General features: G+C 39.5%; 3 protein-coding genes across 4 annotated transcripts in view; all 3 read left to right on the forward strand.

Moving 5' to 3' along the window:
• The window catches only part of LOC307137479 (uncharacterized protein), an 890,992-nt gene that overhangs the window by 549,290 nt on the left and 323,451 nt on the right, over positions 1–18,251 (forward strand). The gene's annotated exons all lie outside the window — the stretch shown is intronic.
• On the forward strand, positions 5,776–7,286 carry LOC307137125 (proteinase-activated receptor 1-like; the record flags this gene model as incomplete). The annotated part of the gene is made up of 2 exons (XM_079834607.1): positions 5,776–5,818; positions 6,220–7,286. 2 exons carry the CDS (start codon positions 5,776–5,778, stop codon positions 7,284–7,286), a joined length of 1,110 nt encoding a protein of 369 aa, XP_079690733.1.
• f2rl1.1 (coagulation factor II (thrombin) receptor-like 1, tandem duplicate 1) lies at positions 13,952–16,842 on the forward strand. 2 transcript variants are annotated; one of them, XM_079835150.1, is made up of 2 exons: positions 13,952–14,355; positions 14,937–16,842. In XM_079835150.1, the coding sequence occupies exons 1-2, from the start codon at positions 14,289–14,291 to the stop codon at positions 15,992–15,994; spliced, it is 1,125 nt and encodes a 374-aa protein (XP_079691276.1). In that variant the 5' UTR covers positions 13,952–14,288; the 3' UTR covers positions 15,995–16,842. The 2 variants fall into 2 exon arrangements, with proteins under 2 accessions (XP_079691276.1, XP_079691275.1); XM_079835149.1 differs by having other exon boundaries at positions 14,925–16,836.

Genomic DNA, 18,251 nt, shown 5'->3' on the forward strand with positions numbered 1-18,251 from the left:
CATTAGTAATAGGAAGAGTATTGTTTTAAGATTTGATGCTTACCTTTCCAGATGACAGGGGAGGCAGTGGTGGCGGAGTCACAGATAGCAGTGGAGGAGGCGGTGTCACAGACAGCAGTGGAGGAGGCGGTGTCACAGATGGTAGTGGAGGAGGCGGTGTCACAGACAGCAGTGGAGGAGGCGGTGTCACAGATGGCAGTGGAGGAGGCGGTGTCACAGACGGCAGTGGAGGTAGTGTCACAGACGGCAGTGGAGGAGGCGGTGTCACAGATGGCAGTGGAGGCTGTGTCACAGATGGCAGTGGAGGAGGCGGTGTCAAAGACGGCAGTGGAGGCGGTGTCAAAGACGGCAGTGGAGGCTGTGTCACAGATGGCAGTGGAGGAGGCGGTGTCACAGACGGCAGTGGAGGCGTTGTCAAAGACGGCAGTGGAGGCTGTGTCACAGACGGCAGTGGAGGAGGCGGTGTCACAGACAGCAATGGAGGCGGTGTCACAGACGGCAGTGGAGGAGGCGGTGTCACAGACGGCAGTGGAGGCGGTGTCACAGACGGCAGTGGAGGAGGCGGTGTCACAGACGGCAGTGGAGGCGTTGTCACAGACAGCAGTGGAGGAGGCGGTGTCACAGACGGCAGTGGAGGCGGTGTCACAGACGGCAGTGGAGGCGGTGTCACAGACGGCAGTGGAGGAGGCGGTGTCACAGACGGCAGTGGAGGAGGCGGTGTCACAGACGGCAGTGGAGGCGGTGTCACAGACGGCAGTGGAGGAGGCGGTGTCACAGACGGCAGTGGAGGCGGTGTCACAGACAGCAGTGGAGGAGGCGGTGTCACAGACGGCAGTGGAGGCGGTGTCACAGACGGCAGTGGAGGCTGTGTCACAGACGGCAGTGGAGGAGGCGGTGTCACAGACGGCAGTGAAGGCTGTGTCACAGACGGCAGTGAAGGCTGTGTCACAGACGGCAGTGGAGGCGGTGTCACAGATGGTAGTGGAGGCGGTGTCACAGATGGTAGTGGAGGCTGTGTCAAAGACGGCAGTGGAGGAGGCGGTGTCAAAGACGGCAGTGGAGGAGGCGGTGTCACAGACGGCAGTGGAGGAGGCGGTTTCACAGTCAATATGCGCGTTCCCACAGACATTTTCTTACCAAGTAAGAAGAAAAAAAAACTAAGTAAGACTGTAGTAAAGAACTGCACTATAAAGATATATAATGATACGTGTAGTAACTGATTGTGTGTGTGCGAGAGAGATTGTGATTTTTATAATATCATTTTTATAATATATATTAAAACCTAGAAACACCCCAGGGTTCTCTTAATCATTCTCTGGTGGTATTACGAGAGTTTTCACTAATGGTCTTTTGTGTTTATTATAGATTCTCCTTACATAAAAAGGACTTTCGGTAATATGCAACACAATCTCATCACAATTTCTAACTATTTATATTTTGCAAAATTGGTGGCTTCTTCGTATAAATTCATACAATTTCATTCATAAAGTGTCGGTACGATCCGCTTACACCCCGGTGATAGTAATGTTTAGGGGTGGATCTCATGCTCATTTTTTCCTAATAATTGTATGTTTTAGTAGTATATGACCTTCTCTCATTGTGTTTTGTGCGGCTTACAGGTGCTAGCTTTGAAGCAAATTATGATAATCTTTGGAAGACCGTTGAAATCCGAGAGATGTTACACACCCCAGTAATCCACGAGGCATTGAACAACTCAGTAACACACGAGATATTGAACAACTCAGTAATCCACAAAACACTTGGCATCTCAGTGAAGGCTGTTCTCTTTCTCAAAGGCTTGATGGTCACACGTGTCATGCCCTCGTTCTACATCTTCATCATCCTCATTAGTTTGCCCCTGAACGCTTTGGCCTTGGTGACGTTCACCTGTAAGATTCAAGAGAAGAAACCATCTGTGATCTACATGTCTCACCTGACGTGTGTGGACCTGCTCTTCACCCTGCTGCTGCCTCTGAAGATCCACTACCAGCTGAACGCTTCAGATTGGGTGTTCGGTGAGGTGGCGTGTCGTGTGCTCAGTGCTGCTTACTACTGCTACATGTACTGCTCCATACTGCTGATGATGTGCATGAGTGTGGACAGAATGCTGGCCGTGGTGTTTCCTGTTGCCTCTCTAACCTGGAGGAACTCAAGGAAAGCCACGTGTGTATGTGTGCTGGTCTGGCTGCTGGCGCTCGCTGGTACGGTGCCACTTCTCTCAATGAGACAAACGCTCAAGATTAAGGATGTGGGCGTCACTTGTCATGATGCACTGCTCCACAATGACCCTACAGTGCTGTATTATGTGTACCTGTTCTCCATCCTCTCCTGCCTCTACTTCTTCCTGCCGCTGGTTGTCACCTTAGTGAGCTACTTTTCTATCATATATGTACTCAGTGCAAAGTCTGATCGCTTAGCAACATCATCATCAACATCTTCAGGCAAACGAAGGAGAGCTGTGATTATGGTTATTGCCGTGCTGATTGAGTTTGTGGTGTGTTTCGCTCCAACCAATGGCATCCTGTTGTACCACTGTGTTCGTTTAGCTACTGGAGGGGAGGGAGATTCATCATATGTTGCTTACCTGTTGGCTGTGTGTTTGGGGAGCGCAAGTGTTTTTCTGGATCCTCTTCTGTACTACTACGGCTCGTCTCAGTGCAGACAGCAAATCAGATCTGTGTTTTGGTGCAGAAAGACAAAAAGAGTGAAAACACCATCAAACACATGAAATGCTCTTACAGCTCAAAAAAAACAAAAATGATGTGGATCTCTATTACAACAACTGCCATATTCTTTCTTGACAAGTTCACTGTATTTATCTGCCTCCCCTCCAATATGGAATTAAGTGTTCATTTAATTATTCTATTTAACACTATATCATGCAGTATATTTCCAATATATACAGTTGCTACAGTGTTATGTCTGTGAAGGTTTTGAAGCAGAGTTTATAATGCATACTATATTATCTGTATTTTCTATGGCTACATATATATAATGCGTGTCACCCACATCAATCTATATTAACAAATAATAATAAATAAAACCTGTAATACCTTGAATCCACTTGATCATTGATTTTGGTTCTGTATTTGCTGGATTCTGGATATTTTGGTTCTGCATTTGCACAGAGGCTGTGATTTTAAGCAATCATCTAGCTCACGGTGTTAATCCATATGTCTACCCAACGTAACTATCAGCATATACTATCAGACACTTATACTAGTATGTTGTTGTGTTTAATGTATTTTAGATATCAAGCATTTCCTGAAGTGAATTACACCAAACCATGTGGTTATGTAGCTTGTTCGCTCTGTTCTGGAAGGCGACGTCCACATCTTTTTACTCCTTTAATTCTTTTTATAACTGTATCCTGTTTTCATTTCTATTAATTCTTCTTATAACTATTTTAATGATCTTTTTATTATTATTTTGTTATGGCTGTCTGGGTGGAAGAGATTGAGGGAAGGGAAAGCGATCTTGTATTCCCAAGAAACACAGGAATTAGCCCTGGAGTCAGTCCAGGAAGATTTGTCTGCTAGGTTACTGTTCAAACGCACAGTTACCTGACAAACATAAATAGTAAAATCGCAAACCTGACTCTCCATTTTCTTCCACTCCAGGAGTGATTCAGGTTGTATTTTTTTATTTTCTTATAATTTAAGTCATTTTCTGTGTAAAGCATTTTGAATTGCCATTGTGAGTGAAATATACAATGCTATATAAATAAACTTGCCTTGCCTTATTTTTTGAGTCACATTTACAATGTAGCTACTTGACATTATTGGCAGTTATTATGAATTTCAATTACTAAACTGTACTAAAACTCTTGATTGAGCATTGTCTTATCTTTTTGTCTTACTGGCACACAGAGGGTGTGAACGTGCAGATAATTCCAGGATGTCCCAAAACGTCCATTTCCTACTACACATTAATGGATCCTCAGAGAGACAGTCATAAGCATCAAGTTTCAAGATCACTTGAGCTCTTACACAATCTGTGGAGATTTGTGTCCCAACCACATGCATCACTGTATAATCTGATAGCAGTATTTCAGACCGCAAGACCCTCAAATGCATTCTCTCCCATTTATTGTTTATGGTGTATTGAAGTGCTTAATATTGTAGTGGTATTCCTTGTGTCCTTTGTATAGTGTTCTATAGTGTTCTATTGTTATACTGTTTATGGTCAAAAAACAGTACTCTCACAAATACATGGACTGAGCAAATGTGCACCCCTTTTCTTGGAGATGCTCCATTCAGTAATGGTCACAAACTCATAAATGATAAACCGATCAGGCATTATGTCCACCTTCCTAATATTGTCTTGGTCCCCCTTTTGCTGCCAAAACAGCCCTGGCCCATCAAGGCATGAGCTCCACTAGACCCCTGAAGGTGTGCTGTGGTATCTGGCACCAAGATGTTAGCAGCAGATCCTGTAAGTTGCGAGGTGGGGCCTCCATGGATTGGACTTGTTTTGTTCAGCACATACCACAGATGCTCGATTGGATTGAGATCTGGGGAATTTGGAGGTCAAGTCAACACCTCAAACTCGTTGTGCTCCTCAAACCCATTCCTGAACCATTTTTGTTTTGTGGCAGGACGCATTATCCTGCTGAAAGAGCCACAGCCACCAGAAATACCGTTTCCATGAAAGGGTATACATGGACTGCAACAATGCTTGAGTAGGTGGTACGTGTCAAAGTAATGGATGGCAGGACCCAAGGTTTCCCAGCAGAACATTGCCCAAAGCATCACACTGCCTCCGCCGGCTTGACTTCTTCCCATAGTGAATCTTGGTGCCATGTGTTCCCCTGGTAAGCAACGCACTCACACCCAGTCATCCAGGGGATGTAAAAGAAAACGTGATTCATCAGACCAGGCCACCTTCTTCCATTTCTCCGTGGTCCAGTTCTGATGCCCAGGTGCCCACTGTTGGCACTTTCGCCAGTGCACCCTAACTGGTCTGCGGCTATGCAGCCCCATACGCTACAAACTGTGATGCACTGTGTATTCTGACACCTTTCTGTCAGAACCAGCATTAACTTCTTGAGCAATTTGAGCTACAGTAGCACGTCTGTTTGATCGGACCACACGGGCCAGCCTTCGCTCCCCACATGCATCAATGAGCCTTGGCCGCCCATGACCCTGTCGCCGGTTCACCACTGTTCCTTCCTTGGAGCACTTTTGATACTGACCACTGCAGACCGGGAACACCCCACAAGAGCTGCAGTTTTGGAGATGCTCTGACCCAGTCGTCTAGCCATCACAATCTGGCCCTTATCAAACTCGCTAAAATCCTTAAGTTGCCAATTGTTCCTGCTTCTAACACATCAACTTTAAGGAGAAAATGTTCACTTGCTGCCTAATATATCCCACCCACTAACAGGTGCCGTGATGAAGAGAAAATCAGCGTTATTCACTTCACCTGTCAGTAGTCATAATGTTATGCCTGATCAGTGTATATAAGTTTAGGATACTTATCTAAATAAATGTACAAATGGCATTACATGAGAGGGTATTTTGCAGAGTAGATAATGTATTGAAAAAATGGTAAAGCTTTTAGAGACAGCCAAACCAAACAACATCTATTTACCACAATTTAAAGTGCATCCTGCATCTTCTTCACACAGAAGAGATCACTCTGTTCATGAGTTAAGGACGACACCGCATAGCCGTGTCTATCAGTCTAGAGGATTAAATAAAAGTTTAATACTTTTATTTTTAAATACTTTATACTTTAAATACTTTCCTGCTAACTGACAGCTAATCGGAAACCATGGACATACCAGAATTTCCAGATGTATTCAGTAGATTCAATGGTAAGTATATCAGTGATCTCACAATTCAATTCTTATATATATTTGTATAGCACTTTTCACAATGCATATAGTTTCAAAACAGCTTTACAGAAAATGCATGACTGCTTTACGGTATAGAGTAATTTGTTATCAGAGGTGACTGTCAATGAGTAATGTCCATATGTTAGTGTATGTACGGTGTCTCATTAAAGCAATTAATACAAGTTGTGATCATGATTACATGAGTGACATGATTTTTAGTTGTTACTTGCTGATGTGATGAAATTGAATTTACGTACTTTATTTAGCAAATTAGTACAACAGCTATGAGTGTTATAGTGAGTGAAATCTGTTTTTATCAGATGAGTTTTGCACTAAAGTCAGTAAATTAAAGCATTGATTGTGTTGTGTTTTGGTTACAGATTCTGGTCGCATGAAGACTTATGACTTACTTAACCGAACACATCAAATGTTTAACAGAAATAACAGTGCAGTGACATACAATAACCAAATTATTCCAGACACACAGGACAAGGCTGTTCTCTTTCTCAAAGGCTTGATGGTCACACGTGTCATGCCCTCGTTCTACATCTTCGTCATCCTCATTAGTTTGCCCCTGAACGTGTTGGCCTTGGTGACGTTCACCTGTAAGTTTCGAGCGAAAAATGCATCCGTGATCTACATGTCTCACCTGGCGGGTGTGGATCTGCTCTTCACCCTGCTGCTGCCTCTGAAGATCCACTACCAGCTGAACGCTTCAGATTGGGTGTTCGGTGAGGTGGCGTGTCGTGTGCTCAGTGCTGCTTACTACTGCAACACATACTGCTCCATACTGCTGATGATGTGCATGAGTGTGGACAGACTGCTGGCCGTGGCGCTTCCTGTTGCCTCTCTAACCTGGAGGAGCACAAGGAAAGCCACGTGTGTATGTGTGCTGGTCTGGCTGCTGGCGCTCGCTGGTACAGTGCCACTTCTCTCAATGAGACAAACATTCAATATCCAGAATCAAGGAGTCACCTGCTTTGACTTATTTGACCTAGACACTTCACTGTCATTATACTTGTCTGTGTTCTTTATCCTCCCTTGCATCTACTTCTTCCTGCCACTGGTTGTCATCTTACTGAGCTACTCTACCATCATATATGTGCTCTGTGCCAAACCTGATCGCTTCGCGACATCATCCTCTTCCTCAAACAACAGAAGGAAATCCACAGTTATGGCTACTGCTGTGCTGATTGAGTTTGTGGTGTGTTTTGGGCCCTCTAATAGCTTCCTGTTGTACCACTGTGTTTGTTTAGCCATGGGGAGCGATGGAGATCATTCCTATCCGGCTTACCTGTTTGCTGTGTGTTTGGGAAGCGCAAGTGTTTTCCTGGACCCTCTGCTGTACTATTACGGCTCATCTCAGTACAGACAGCAGATCAGCTCTGTGTTTTTGGGCAAGAAGGCAAAAAGAGCAAGCACGCTAAGCACACAGACACTTACTTGAGCTGCACTGTAAAATCAATAAATAGCCTAAATAAAAATTTAAACAAGAAAGGTAATCAAATGCCCTTTTTGATTAAACTAATTTTTTTCTAGAAATCTGACAAATACAAATAAGTCAAATAGGTTGCAGTACTGAACAATACTATTTGACAATCAATGTTTAAGTAACATTTTAGAATTTCACAAGGGTATTAATATTTCTCATCTGCAACTGGAACAAGATTTTAGCATTTTGTCATTGCTGTAATACATTATGTGTATCTATTATCTTCTAAACGGATCTGTTCAATATTCTAAAGTTGTATATACATTATATGCAGTATATTTATGACATCTATTATGTCCGCCATATCTCTCTCTATATATAAATACATTCTGTTTTATTAACAAAGTTTGGGAGGAACACCTTCAAATCAGTAGAAGAATAGGCCTATATATTAGGGATGCACCAAATCCAGATTTTTGGGGTTCGGCCAAATCCACTGGTTAAGATTCTGCCGAATCCGAAACCGAATACCGAATCCACTGGTTAAAGGTCCCATGGCATGAAAATTTTATTTTATGAGGTTTTTTAACATTAATATGAGTTCCCCTAGCCTGCATATGGTCCCCAAGTGGCTAGAAATTTTGATGGGTGTAAACCGAGTTCTGGCTGTCTTTCTCTGCCTTTGAGAAAATGACAGCTCAGACGAGTTGATCTTGAATTTTCCTGTTATGACGTCATACCAGGAAAGGTTACCTCCCCTTCCTCTGCTTTGCCTGCCCAGAGCATTCGGAGAAAATCGATTCAGTTTATGTCAGCACACAAACAGGCTTTACAAACAGACTTTACGATATGGATTCGACAGAACCGCGACAAACATTGAGTAACAGTGTCCATTAATGCCTGAACTGTGATCAGTGATTTCGGATGTGTAGCTAATCATTCAAGTTCACTCAGACTTTCTTTCTAGATCGTTTAATGATCACCGTCTTGATGCCCTAAGCATAATGCATCAGTGAATCAAGCGATCGTTTCTGTTAGTAGTATGAAACAAATTTGTTTTTTAGGTGATTAAACTAAAGAGAGCGATTCAAAGAACACTCTTTATAATGTTCGGAGCTGTCAATCACACGTCGCGAGTGTATCTGCACACTTGCCCAAACTGCTGTTATGATGAATGACGCTGTTATGCAGCACAGCGAAGCTCTTACTGTATTCATGTCAATGTCGTGTTTGCTGTTAGTTGTGGTGAAAGCTTTTTTTTCATGTGTATCTGATTTGACGAATTTTTTCAAATATTCCCTTTCATGCAGTGTGTAATATAGCTGTTTGTGAATGTATGTAAACATTCTGCAAAGTTATAAAGTTGAATGTGCATGATAAATAAAGTTATTGTCTCCCAAAAGAAAGGATCAACTCTGAATCGAGTCATTTGTAATTTGAATCTCTTATGGTTCTATGTCACTAGAAAAGACATTTGCATAATGCCCACCTATGTTGAACATTGTCTGCCCGTGAACAACTTGACCCTTCTTTCCACGTAATTTTACTTCTCAAATCTCGGAGTTCAACGCAGGATTCGCAAAATGCTTGCTCTTGAAAAATGGGTCAGTACCCAGTTTATTTGGACCAGCTTGCTCCTCAGAATCTCTACCTGTAAGTATGAATAACTATTGATGTATATATATTTTCTACCGGGTGTTCAAAATACGTAGTTTTGTGTTTTATATTGTGTAAGTTTCCGGCTAACTCGCGTTATTACTGTCTTACTGAAATACTTCTGTTAAGCAGCTGTGGGTCACTATTACCCAAACTGTGTCTATTAATGCAGACTGTCTGTCGTTCTTACTACTTTGAGTAAAGAAAAAGGATGGAGCAAGATTTGTTTAACAAATGTTTATGTTACATCAGTCATTTACGTTAGTGCTGGGCTAACATATACACCATTATTGATACAGTCCCCACATGTGCACCGGGAACTCTATCAATAAACAAATGGATTTGTTGATGGACATACACTTGTTAATGATGATGGTGAGGAATTACAGCTGCAACATCTCATAATGCATCTCAAAATGACTAGCGTATCACTGAGAAACGTCCTGCTCAAGTCGTCCTTGCAATGGAGGTTCAGGTTGAATAACTAGTTCTTCCAATGTTTCGTCGCTGAACTCACGCTCGGATTGATATGGTAAAGTCAATGTCATCATTACTGTCTTTACAGTGTACAATCACTGAGCTTTAGGAAGCCTCCAGAGCTGAAGTTCAGATATGGTAATGGCCGTTTAGCTTCTGACACGTTGTACACGGTAGAACAATCACAACAGACTGGGCCATCTGGCCAATCAGAGCCGAGTAAGCACTTGGAAAAGAGGGATTTAAAGAGACTGATTCATCCATCGAGTCGTTTGAGAATCATTTAACTCTGTGGTGATGTGAAAAGTGTATTATGAGAAAATAAGGAAATTTTAAAATAGCTCAATAGGAGCACTTTACTAACTACTGTGAACCATTTATCAATATGTGACCCGTTCTGGCGAAATGAGTCGGAAGTCGCAACGCTCTATTTTAAGATACGGGCCTATAATGTGGAAAAACAATGAAAAAATATTTTTTTCTTTTTTTAGCTAATTTCAAAGAACAGGCATTCAAAAATAATCTCCCAAAGGTTCGTAGTCCAGATAAGTGAGTAAAGGTATTTAAATGACTATTAAATTTGACAAAGTTTTGCTAAATTCGCTGGATATTTCTTTTCTCAACTCTCATTTCTGAGCATTTCCCTACATTCCAGGGATCCCATGAAACGACTATCTCCAACCTATGGTGTTAAACGTTTTCTAAAACCAATCAAAAAGCTTAGAAATGTACACAAACAGTGACATAAACGCTGATCATTTGTCAATGGTAAACCCTGTGTCGACTGACCGCGGCAAGCGATTGGTCCAGCCATCCCTGTCAGACCAGTAGCGCTCTGTGTCAACAAGCTAGCAGATCTCATCAGAAAGATAGTTCAATAGTGTAGTATAATGTAGTATTGTGTTTATTTCGTTTTATTAATTTCAGAAATGTCGCTGTCAAAAGAGAGCAGAGTGACTGTGTGTGCATGGGCGCGTCTACACGTGAGGTGACAGTCAAGGATGCGGATGCACGCACACACACACACACACACCCTCTCTCAAGCAAAAATGTTGCACCTCTGCTCTGTTCAATCTTTCTGATTTTAGTAAATCTTTGTAAAAGTGCCTTTTAAAATATTTATTCAAATAAATACTTTCAAATAATTTGAGCTTCAGTCTGGTTTAATAGTTTAATTTGACCAAAGATATATATATATGTGTGTGTGTGTATGTGTGTGTGTGTGTGTGTGTGTGTGTGTGTGTGTGTGTGTGTGTGTGTGTGTGTGTGTGTGTGTGTGTGTGTGTGTGTGTGTGTGTGTGTGTGTGTGTGTGTGTGTGTGTGTGTGTGTGTCTTTGGTCAAATTAAACTGTAAAATAAATAGTTTATTCCTTTAAATTTGAAAAATATCAACAGAAAACAGGCAAAAAACTTTAAAAGTGATTTTCTCCTGTTTTCAATTGGAAAAAGAGGGCAGATGACCATAATTCAAATGGTTATATCTTTAAAACGATTCAAGATATGACTTTGAGTAGGGTATAATTTTAAAGCTTATAGTCTACTCTTTCATTTGATACCAATATTGAAATTTGGGTCAGTGACTAATTTTGCTGGATCAGGTGATTCAGGTCACATATTTAATATGCAGAGGCTGTGAACCTGCAGAATCCCCAAATCCCACTATACACAATAGTGGATCCTCAAAGAAACAGTGGTAAGTTTACCATTTCTAGATCTGCACTTTACTGGCAACATCACTTGAGCTCTTACTAGACAATCTGTGGAGATTTGTGTCCAAACCACGTGCATCAATGTATAATTTGAAGAGTGCAATGCTTCACACTGCAAGACCCTGCATTGTGCCCTCTACCATTTATTTTATATATATATATATATTATTATGAAGCATTTATCATACTTTCAGTCTGTATTTTCAATATGCGTAGTCAAGTATTTCAGTCTTTGATTTGCTCCACAGACCTATTAAAATACAGTTGTTATATTCCAGTGTAATTAAAAAGACACTCCTCTCACAAACACATGGACTGAGCAAATTTTAACCCTTTTTTGGAGATGCACCATTTTTTGTAATGGTAATGTACTTATGGTGGTAGAAATTAGTGCATAAGAGCCTCACCTCACGTTGGGCCACGTCTTTCCCCTTATGAACACTATCACTTGGGAATAAGGTCTCTAGCCTGGCAAAGGTGACATGATTCAGTACATCATTTTTCTACAATATGATTCGTTCTTCGTATGTATAATTCAGCAAACCCTTCTGTTAAAAGCAAATCTGGATTTATTGAGTACTTCACCTCAATACTCAAAAGTCATGAGGATATATATTTAGAGATCTGTCAAACTTAATTTCCCCCTTTGTTATATTCAGACATGATTCAGGCACACTTGTGCCCAAGTGTTGGGGACATTTAGTTATCAGAAGCATTCATTAATCCTACAAGAAAAATAAATGTTAGTTATGATTCATTTAAAAAAAATCCCTAACATACTATATTGTTTATCATATTGAAACAAATGCTTCTTAGGATAAACAAATCCAAACAAATGTGCAAATCTAAGAGACACACCCAAACCAATCCGTTTATCTTCTCATCTCACTCTGTCAAGACCGGAGGCTTCGGTGATGTCACCACATTTTAAATCATCCTGTCATTTTCACACAGAAGAATTTACGAGTGAAGAACAACACTGTGCGCCCATGTCGATCCATCTTTTAAGTTAAAATTGTGAAATACTCAAATCTGACAGCTCATCTGTATTCATGGAGTACATCAATTACTCTCTTTCATTTACTGTTAATCAAACATTCGAAGGATTAAATGGTAAGTGCATCAGTGATCTCATGAGTGTCATGACTTTCAGTTGTGTCTTGCTGATGTGATGAATTTAAATGTACTGAATGATAAAGTAGTGCAACAACTCTTTTATGTTTTTGTCAGAAAGTCAGAACATTAAAGCATTGATTGTGTTGTGTTTTTTGTTGCAGATTATTTTGGCTTAATTAACCAGACTAATCAGAAGCCTGTGACGAAGTTTAATAGCAATAATCTAAGTGCTGATACACACAATAACCAAACTATTCCATTCCATGGGACAATGGTCATACCAGATTTGTCTGATCTTTAACGCGATTACAGGCAGCTAATATTTGATGTTTTAAGTAGCAAATAAGGATCGCTAAAATTATTGAATATGTTTTGAAACAAAGGTCTTGTTAATGTTTGTCAGTTTTGTTCAAGGTAATTAAAGCAACAGTTTTTCAATAACGGAAGAATATGTAAAAGTATGGCATTTGGAGTAAAAGGCACCATATTTAACATGATAATAAACAGCCGGCTGACTTTTCCATTTGTTGACATGACATGGTAAGATTCAGATTGTAAGTAGGCTATCATATATTAAGTTGAGTGTGCACCTTAGATATAATCACCATTTTTATAATGAAGCCATATTAATCATATCATATAATAAAATACAATGTATTGTTACTACTGTAAATATTAAATGATTATGGGATCTCCTTCAATGCTTTCAGAATCTTTACCTTTTTAAATGATTTTGTTTCTATATATTTCAGATATATTTCTATATTAACATATTTTAATGACAGCATATTTAATGATCAACAATTATTTTATTCATCAAAATAAACAGAAAATAGTTCAAAGTTTGCTAAAGTGATTGTTTTGAACAAGTATTAACTTAGACATTATTAAAAACAATTGCCAATTTTAGTGAAAGTATTTGTATCAGTACTGTGTGCCTTTTGCCCCATGTGTGGGGTAAAATGCCCCCCTCGACACCCCATACATTTTTAAGATTTTAAAATAAACCCCTTTCATTATTTATTTTCACTCAAAATCTGTTGCTCCATAAATGTTCAATACAAACATATATATTTTTCTGTATATCATACATTATAAGAGTAGTGAAAAGCACATTTTCTTAAGGTGTGCCTTTAGCCCCGTTGAACCCTATGCATTAATTCAAATGTATTCGCAATGTATTAATTTGCCAGTATCTATCTATCTATCTATCTATCTATCTATCTATCTATCTATCTATCTATCTATCACATTTTTTTTTTTTTACAGGACACACAGAGGCTGTGATTAAGCAATCCACTAGGTGGCGGCGTTTATCCATATGTCTACCCAACGCATTCAGCAGACTACATTATGCTTTAATGCCGTCTAGATTAGGTAACCAAAATACACTAGTCCATCGTTAATTATATTTAAACGGTTCTTACACATATTGAAGGTGTAACTTAATTAATTAAATGGTATAAGTATGCGTAAAAATAATAATTGCTGTTTGGCATTTTTGCAGTGACCATGGTTAACGTGGGTGATAGAAACTAGATAGTTTACCTGCAGTAGGCTAAGTAACAATAGGCCTATGAAGTGATTGATTGTTTGAAAGGAATTCACTAACCCTACATACCTTAGATGACATAGTCATCGTAGTTTTACTTATCTTTACTGATACTACATACATTCTTAATAGTCTTTGAACGGTTACGTCATGTTCTTAAAGATTCTGGCGAGCGTGCTTGTGTGTGAGAAAGACGGACGCCTCATGATACAGCGGAACGGTTGGTTCATAGAAAAGAAGAGCGCATAGTTTTTGTAAATGTCAGGTACATTGAAGTTATGTGTTTGCAGCATGTAACCGAGAAAATATATACATAATGTTTAAAACTGTCCACATGAAATACCTGTGTAAATCGCTCTGAAGGATGTGTCCCATGTAAGGTCACATGACTGTTGGACGGAGCTACGCACCTGTGTATAAAGAGCTGATTCTGGGTACATTCAAGATGAAAACAAGTCAAGTCAAGCTCAGCTAATTACTGGTCGTTCCGGTCAATTTCGCAGGATAATGGCCCACCGATTGACCTGGATCTGCGCCGTGCTTCTGTTTATCAGTGTGAACCTGTCTAGTCAAAGTAAGAAATTGTTTATTTTGTTTACATTTTAAGAAAAATGTCTCGTGACAATATTTCATATATGAAAACGTTTTATTTGATTATTTCCTACTGAGAACCACTTATAAAAGTCATATGTAAACCGTTGTATTGAGATTCACTTTCTGGTTTGTCTAAAAATAATAATTATTTAAAAAAATGTATATGAATATTTTACATTATTATTATTGAAAGGACATTGCAGTTTTAGGTATGAAAAGTTTGATTTCACATTGTTTAAACCTGTCTCACCTACAAAGTATATGTACAACAAAATGTTTTAATGCCTGTTTTCTGCTGCTATATTTAGTAATAATAATGTGGATCACATACATTTGTTCCTTCACAGTAGACAGTTTTCATAGCTTAACATGCTGATGCATGCAGACCGTAGTGATTCATTGTGTGTAGTTTGAGTCATTTAAGCCCAGAAATGATGCATGTGGAGTAATTCTATCTATCTATCTATCTATCTATCTATCTATCTATCTATCTATCTATCTATCTATCTATCTATCTATCTATCTATCTATCTATCTATCTATCTATAGACCTTGATCTAGAGGACAGAGGCTTTACTGGTGATGAAACTGATGAGGGTGTAAAGGTGACGTCCACTGCTGTTGGTGTACTGAACAGCAAGCTCACCCAGATCTTCTTCCCAGTGGTGTACATCATCGTCTTCAGCGTGGGCTTGCCGGCCAATGCTGTGGCCATCTGGGTGTTCCTCTTTAGGACGAAGAAGAAGCATCCCTCGTCCATTTTCATGGCCAACCTTGCACTGGCGGACCTGTTGTTCGTAATCTGGATTCCTCTTAAGATCGCGTACCATTTTAAGGGGAATAACTGGATCTACGGAGAAGCCCTGTGCAAAGTGCTGGTGGGCTTTTTCTATGGGAACATGTATTGTTCAACTGCTTTCATTGCATGTATTAGTGTCCAGAGGTATTGGGCCATCGTACATCCTCTTTCCCAGCAGAAAAGGAACAACAAATTGGCGACGGGCGTGTCTGTGTGTGTGTGGCTGGTTGTGTGGGTTATCACAGTGCCTCTTTATCTTTATGACCAGACCGTGAATGTCACCAACCTTGATATTGTCACCTGCCACGATGTCACACGTCCTAGCCAATCGCGCTACCCTATTATCTACTTCCTGACTATGGGTGTTGTGGGATTCATAGTTCCCTGCATAGTATGTATAGTGGCGTACGTGCAGATGCTGCGTTCCTTGAAGAGCTCGATGACGGACGCTAACATCGTTCAGAAGCGGAGGAAGGCTGTCATCCTCATCGTCACGGTGCTGGTGATGTTCCTGGTGTGTTTCGCCCCCAGTAACATCATGGTTATGGTGCATTACTCCCTGCTCTATGCCGGAGTACGGGACAGCGGCTACGGCTTCTACATCACCACGCTATGCCTGGCCAGCCTGAACAGCTGCGTCGACCCGTTCGTATATTATTTCATCTCAGATGAGTTCAGAGAACATGTCAGAAACATGTTTCTTTGTCGCAGCGAGCGCAACGCGCAGAGGATGCGAGTTTCCTTCAGTGCATTGAAGTATTCAAAGAAAAACAGTACCTACACCTCAGACTCTGGAAACACGCAGAGTACTTCCTCTTAAGAAGGACGTTCGAAAAACCATAAACAGTTTTAAAAAATCTGTGATATGCTCTGATGCTCTACAATACCTCTTGATGACTCTTGTTATTTTAAAATGCTGTAAGGGCTGGAGGAACAAGTTTCTGAAACATGCACCAAGTTAGTTGACATTTAACATGTACTTCAGGCAATTTTCGTAAATTAAATTCCGTCTTTGTGTGAAAAATCTTAAGTTCTTAAAAGGAAACCTTTAAGGGTTTCAAACCAGCACTTCTTGGATCTCCAAATTGGCCTTCTTTTTGACAACATACTCACCATGGAAATGTTGAATCATCGTTATTATCATGTTTGCCATTGTGTCACTAGATACAGGTTTGGGAATGGAGGGCTGGAATTTTGTGCGGCTTGTTTTGCCTGTCTGTGTTTCTCAGAATCCGATTTCTCAGAATGACCTTTAATCCAGTTCTGTGAAAGTTGACTGAATAACTGAAGCCGTGATAGATTTGGAGCACCTGTTACAGAAGCCATTTTGCTTTTATTCTTTGCATAGATGCATGTAGAAGGAGCTCTAAAAGAATGTGAATGTGTTCTGCGAATCACACCACAACACAAGTGACCAATTTTTAAATGTGTGAATGTATAAGAATAACCTCATTCATGTTTGTTCTAAAGCACTAAATGCTCAAATGGTAGCACCATTCAATATACACAGTTCTCTTTTAGACATGTTTCCCTCTTTTTGCACACTCGTGCCCCCACTTGGTTTCAAAGCACATCTATGTTGTTTTATCTGAGTGTATTTGTATTTTTGTTTTTAAAGAATTGTCTGAATGTATTTATCAATAAATTTGTCTTTCCATGTTCCCTATGATTTGCATGTGTTGGCCTTGTCCTCTAAACAAGACAGACAGTAGGTAGAGAATGGTCAAAGTCCATGGAGCAACTTTTTATTTGACCGGTGAAATCATAAACTCAGTTTGCAGTACACACACACACACACGTCACCCTTTTTCAAATGTAGCCTTCTTTTTTTTGACACGGAGAAAAAAAAAAGATATGGATGGAGGTACAAATAAAAATGTGGCAATAAATTTTTACATTCAAAGAATGTATTTGATGGCGTGGATGAACAGAATATATAAGCACAATTACCTAAAATTATGAAACTCCAGAGCCTCTGTGACCTAGACCATAGTTGGTGAAATACCTGCAGGATAAAGGATGTATAGGCTATTTATATTATTATATATTTTTAATAAATATCTGTTGTGCTTTATCAGCATTTGTTAACTTTATCAAGTACGTAGCCAACTTATTATTAAAACTAGCCTGTCTTTCATATGCCATATTTTTCTGAATATTAATATATTGTACAAGTTTTGAGTCAGTATTATTTTTTTTTTTTTTTTATAATTTTCGTTTTCATTTTAATTTCAACTAGGGCTGGGCGATATGGCCAAAAAATTATCTCGATAAAATCTTTTCATATCAGTCAATATATATAGATAACTATCACCATAAATGTAAAATATATTTATTTCTTTCAAATTTAAAGGCAGATTTTTGCTCCTAAGTGAAAGTTATAGAAACCAGACTGTTAAGTGTGGTTTTAAACTACTTTTTATTGTCAGAATATGACAAACACTTCACGTTTTTGAATTCCTTACATTTTTCCAGTCATTTTTCCTTAAATAAATGTATTAATAGAAAAAATGTATGTCTTAGTTTCTGCGTGTGCTAACGGGTGATATTGTTTCTTCTAGTCATGAAACAGGTTTGTGTTTACTTTGGCATATATCTTCAGCTGCAGTATTAATAATTTTACATGTTTTGGTCTTAGAAATGCACATTTGAGAGTGAGTTGACAGTAGTAGTAGTAGTATCTTGAGTTAGGAGGACGCCGATGTACATTTATGTTCATCAACAAAAACACTGACATCTGTAAAAATTGTAACAACCTCATTTGGTAAATCATTATATGGTCAAATTTAAATATTATGGTTTTATTCAAATGAACCATTGGTCTTCCACAGTATCATAGATTTAGATGATACATGCATATAGCTCTTCACTGCCATGGTAAAATGTATCTAGGCTATATGGTTTCTATGGTATTTGTGTGAAAAACAGTAGCCTAAAAACATTTAGTAGCCTATAAATGCACAAATTCTAAATAAAAATACTGTATTTATATTCCATTACTCCTTTAATACATGTCTACATTAATAATATAATACAACCGGGGTTCAGATCCCAAGAGCAAATTTCTCATGCTTTCA

Source organism: Gobio gobio (genome assembly GCF_949357685.1).
Source record: "Gobio gobio genome assembly, chromosome: 14".
Taxonomy (NCBI): domain Eukaryota; kingdom Metazoa; phylum Chordata; class Actinopteri; order Cypriniformes; family Gobionidae; genus Gobio; species Gobio gobio.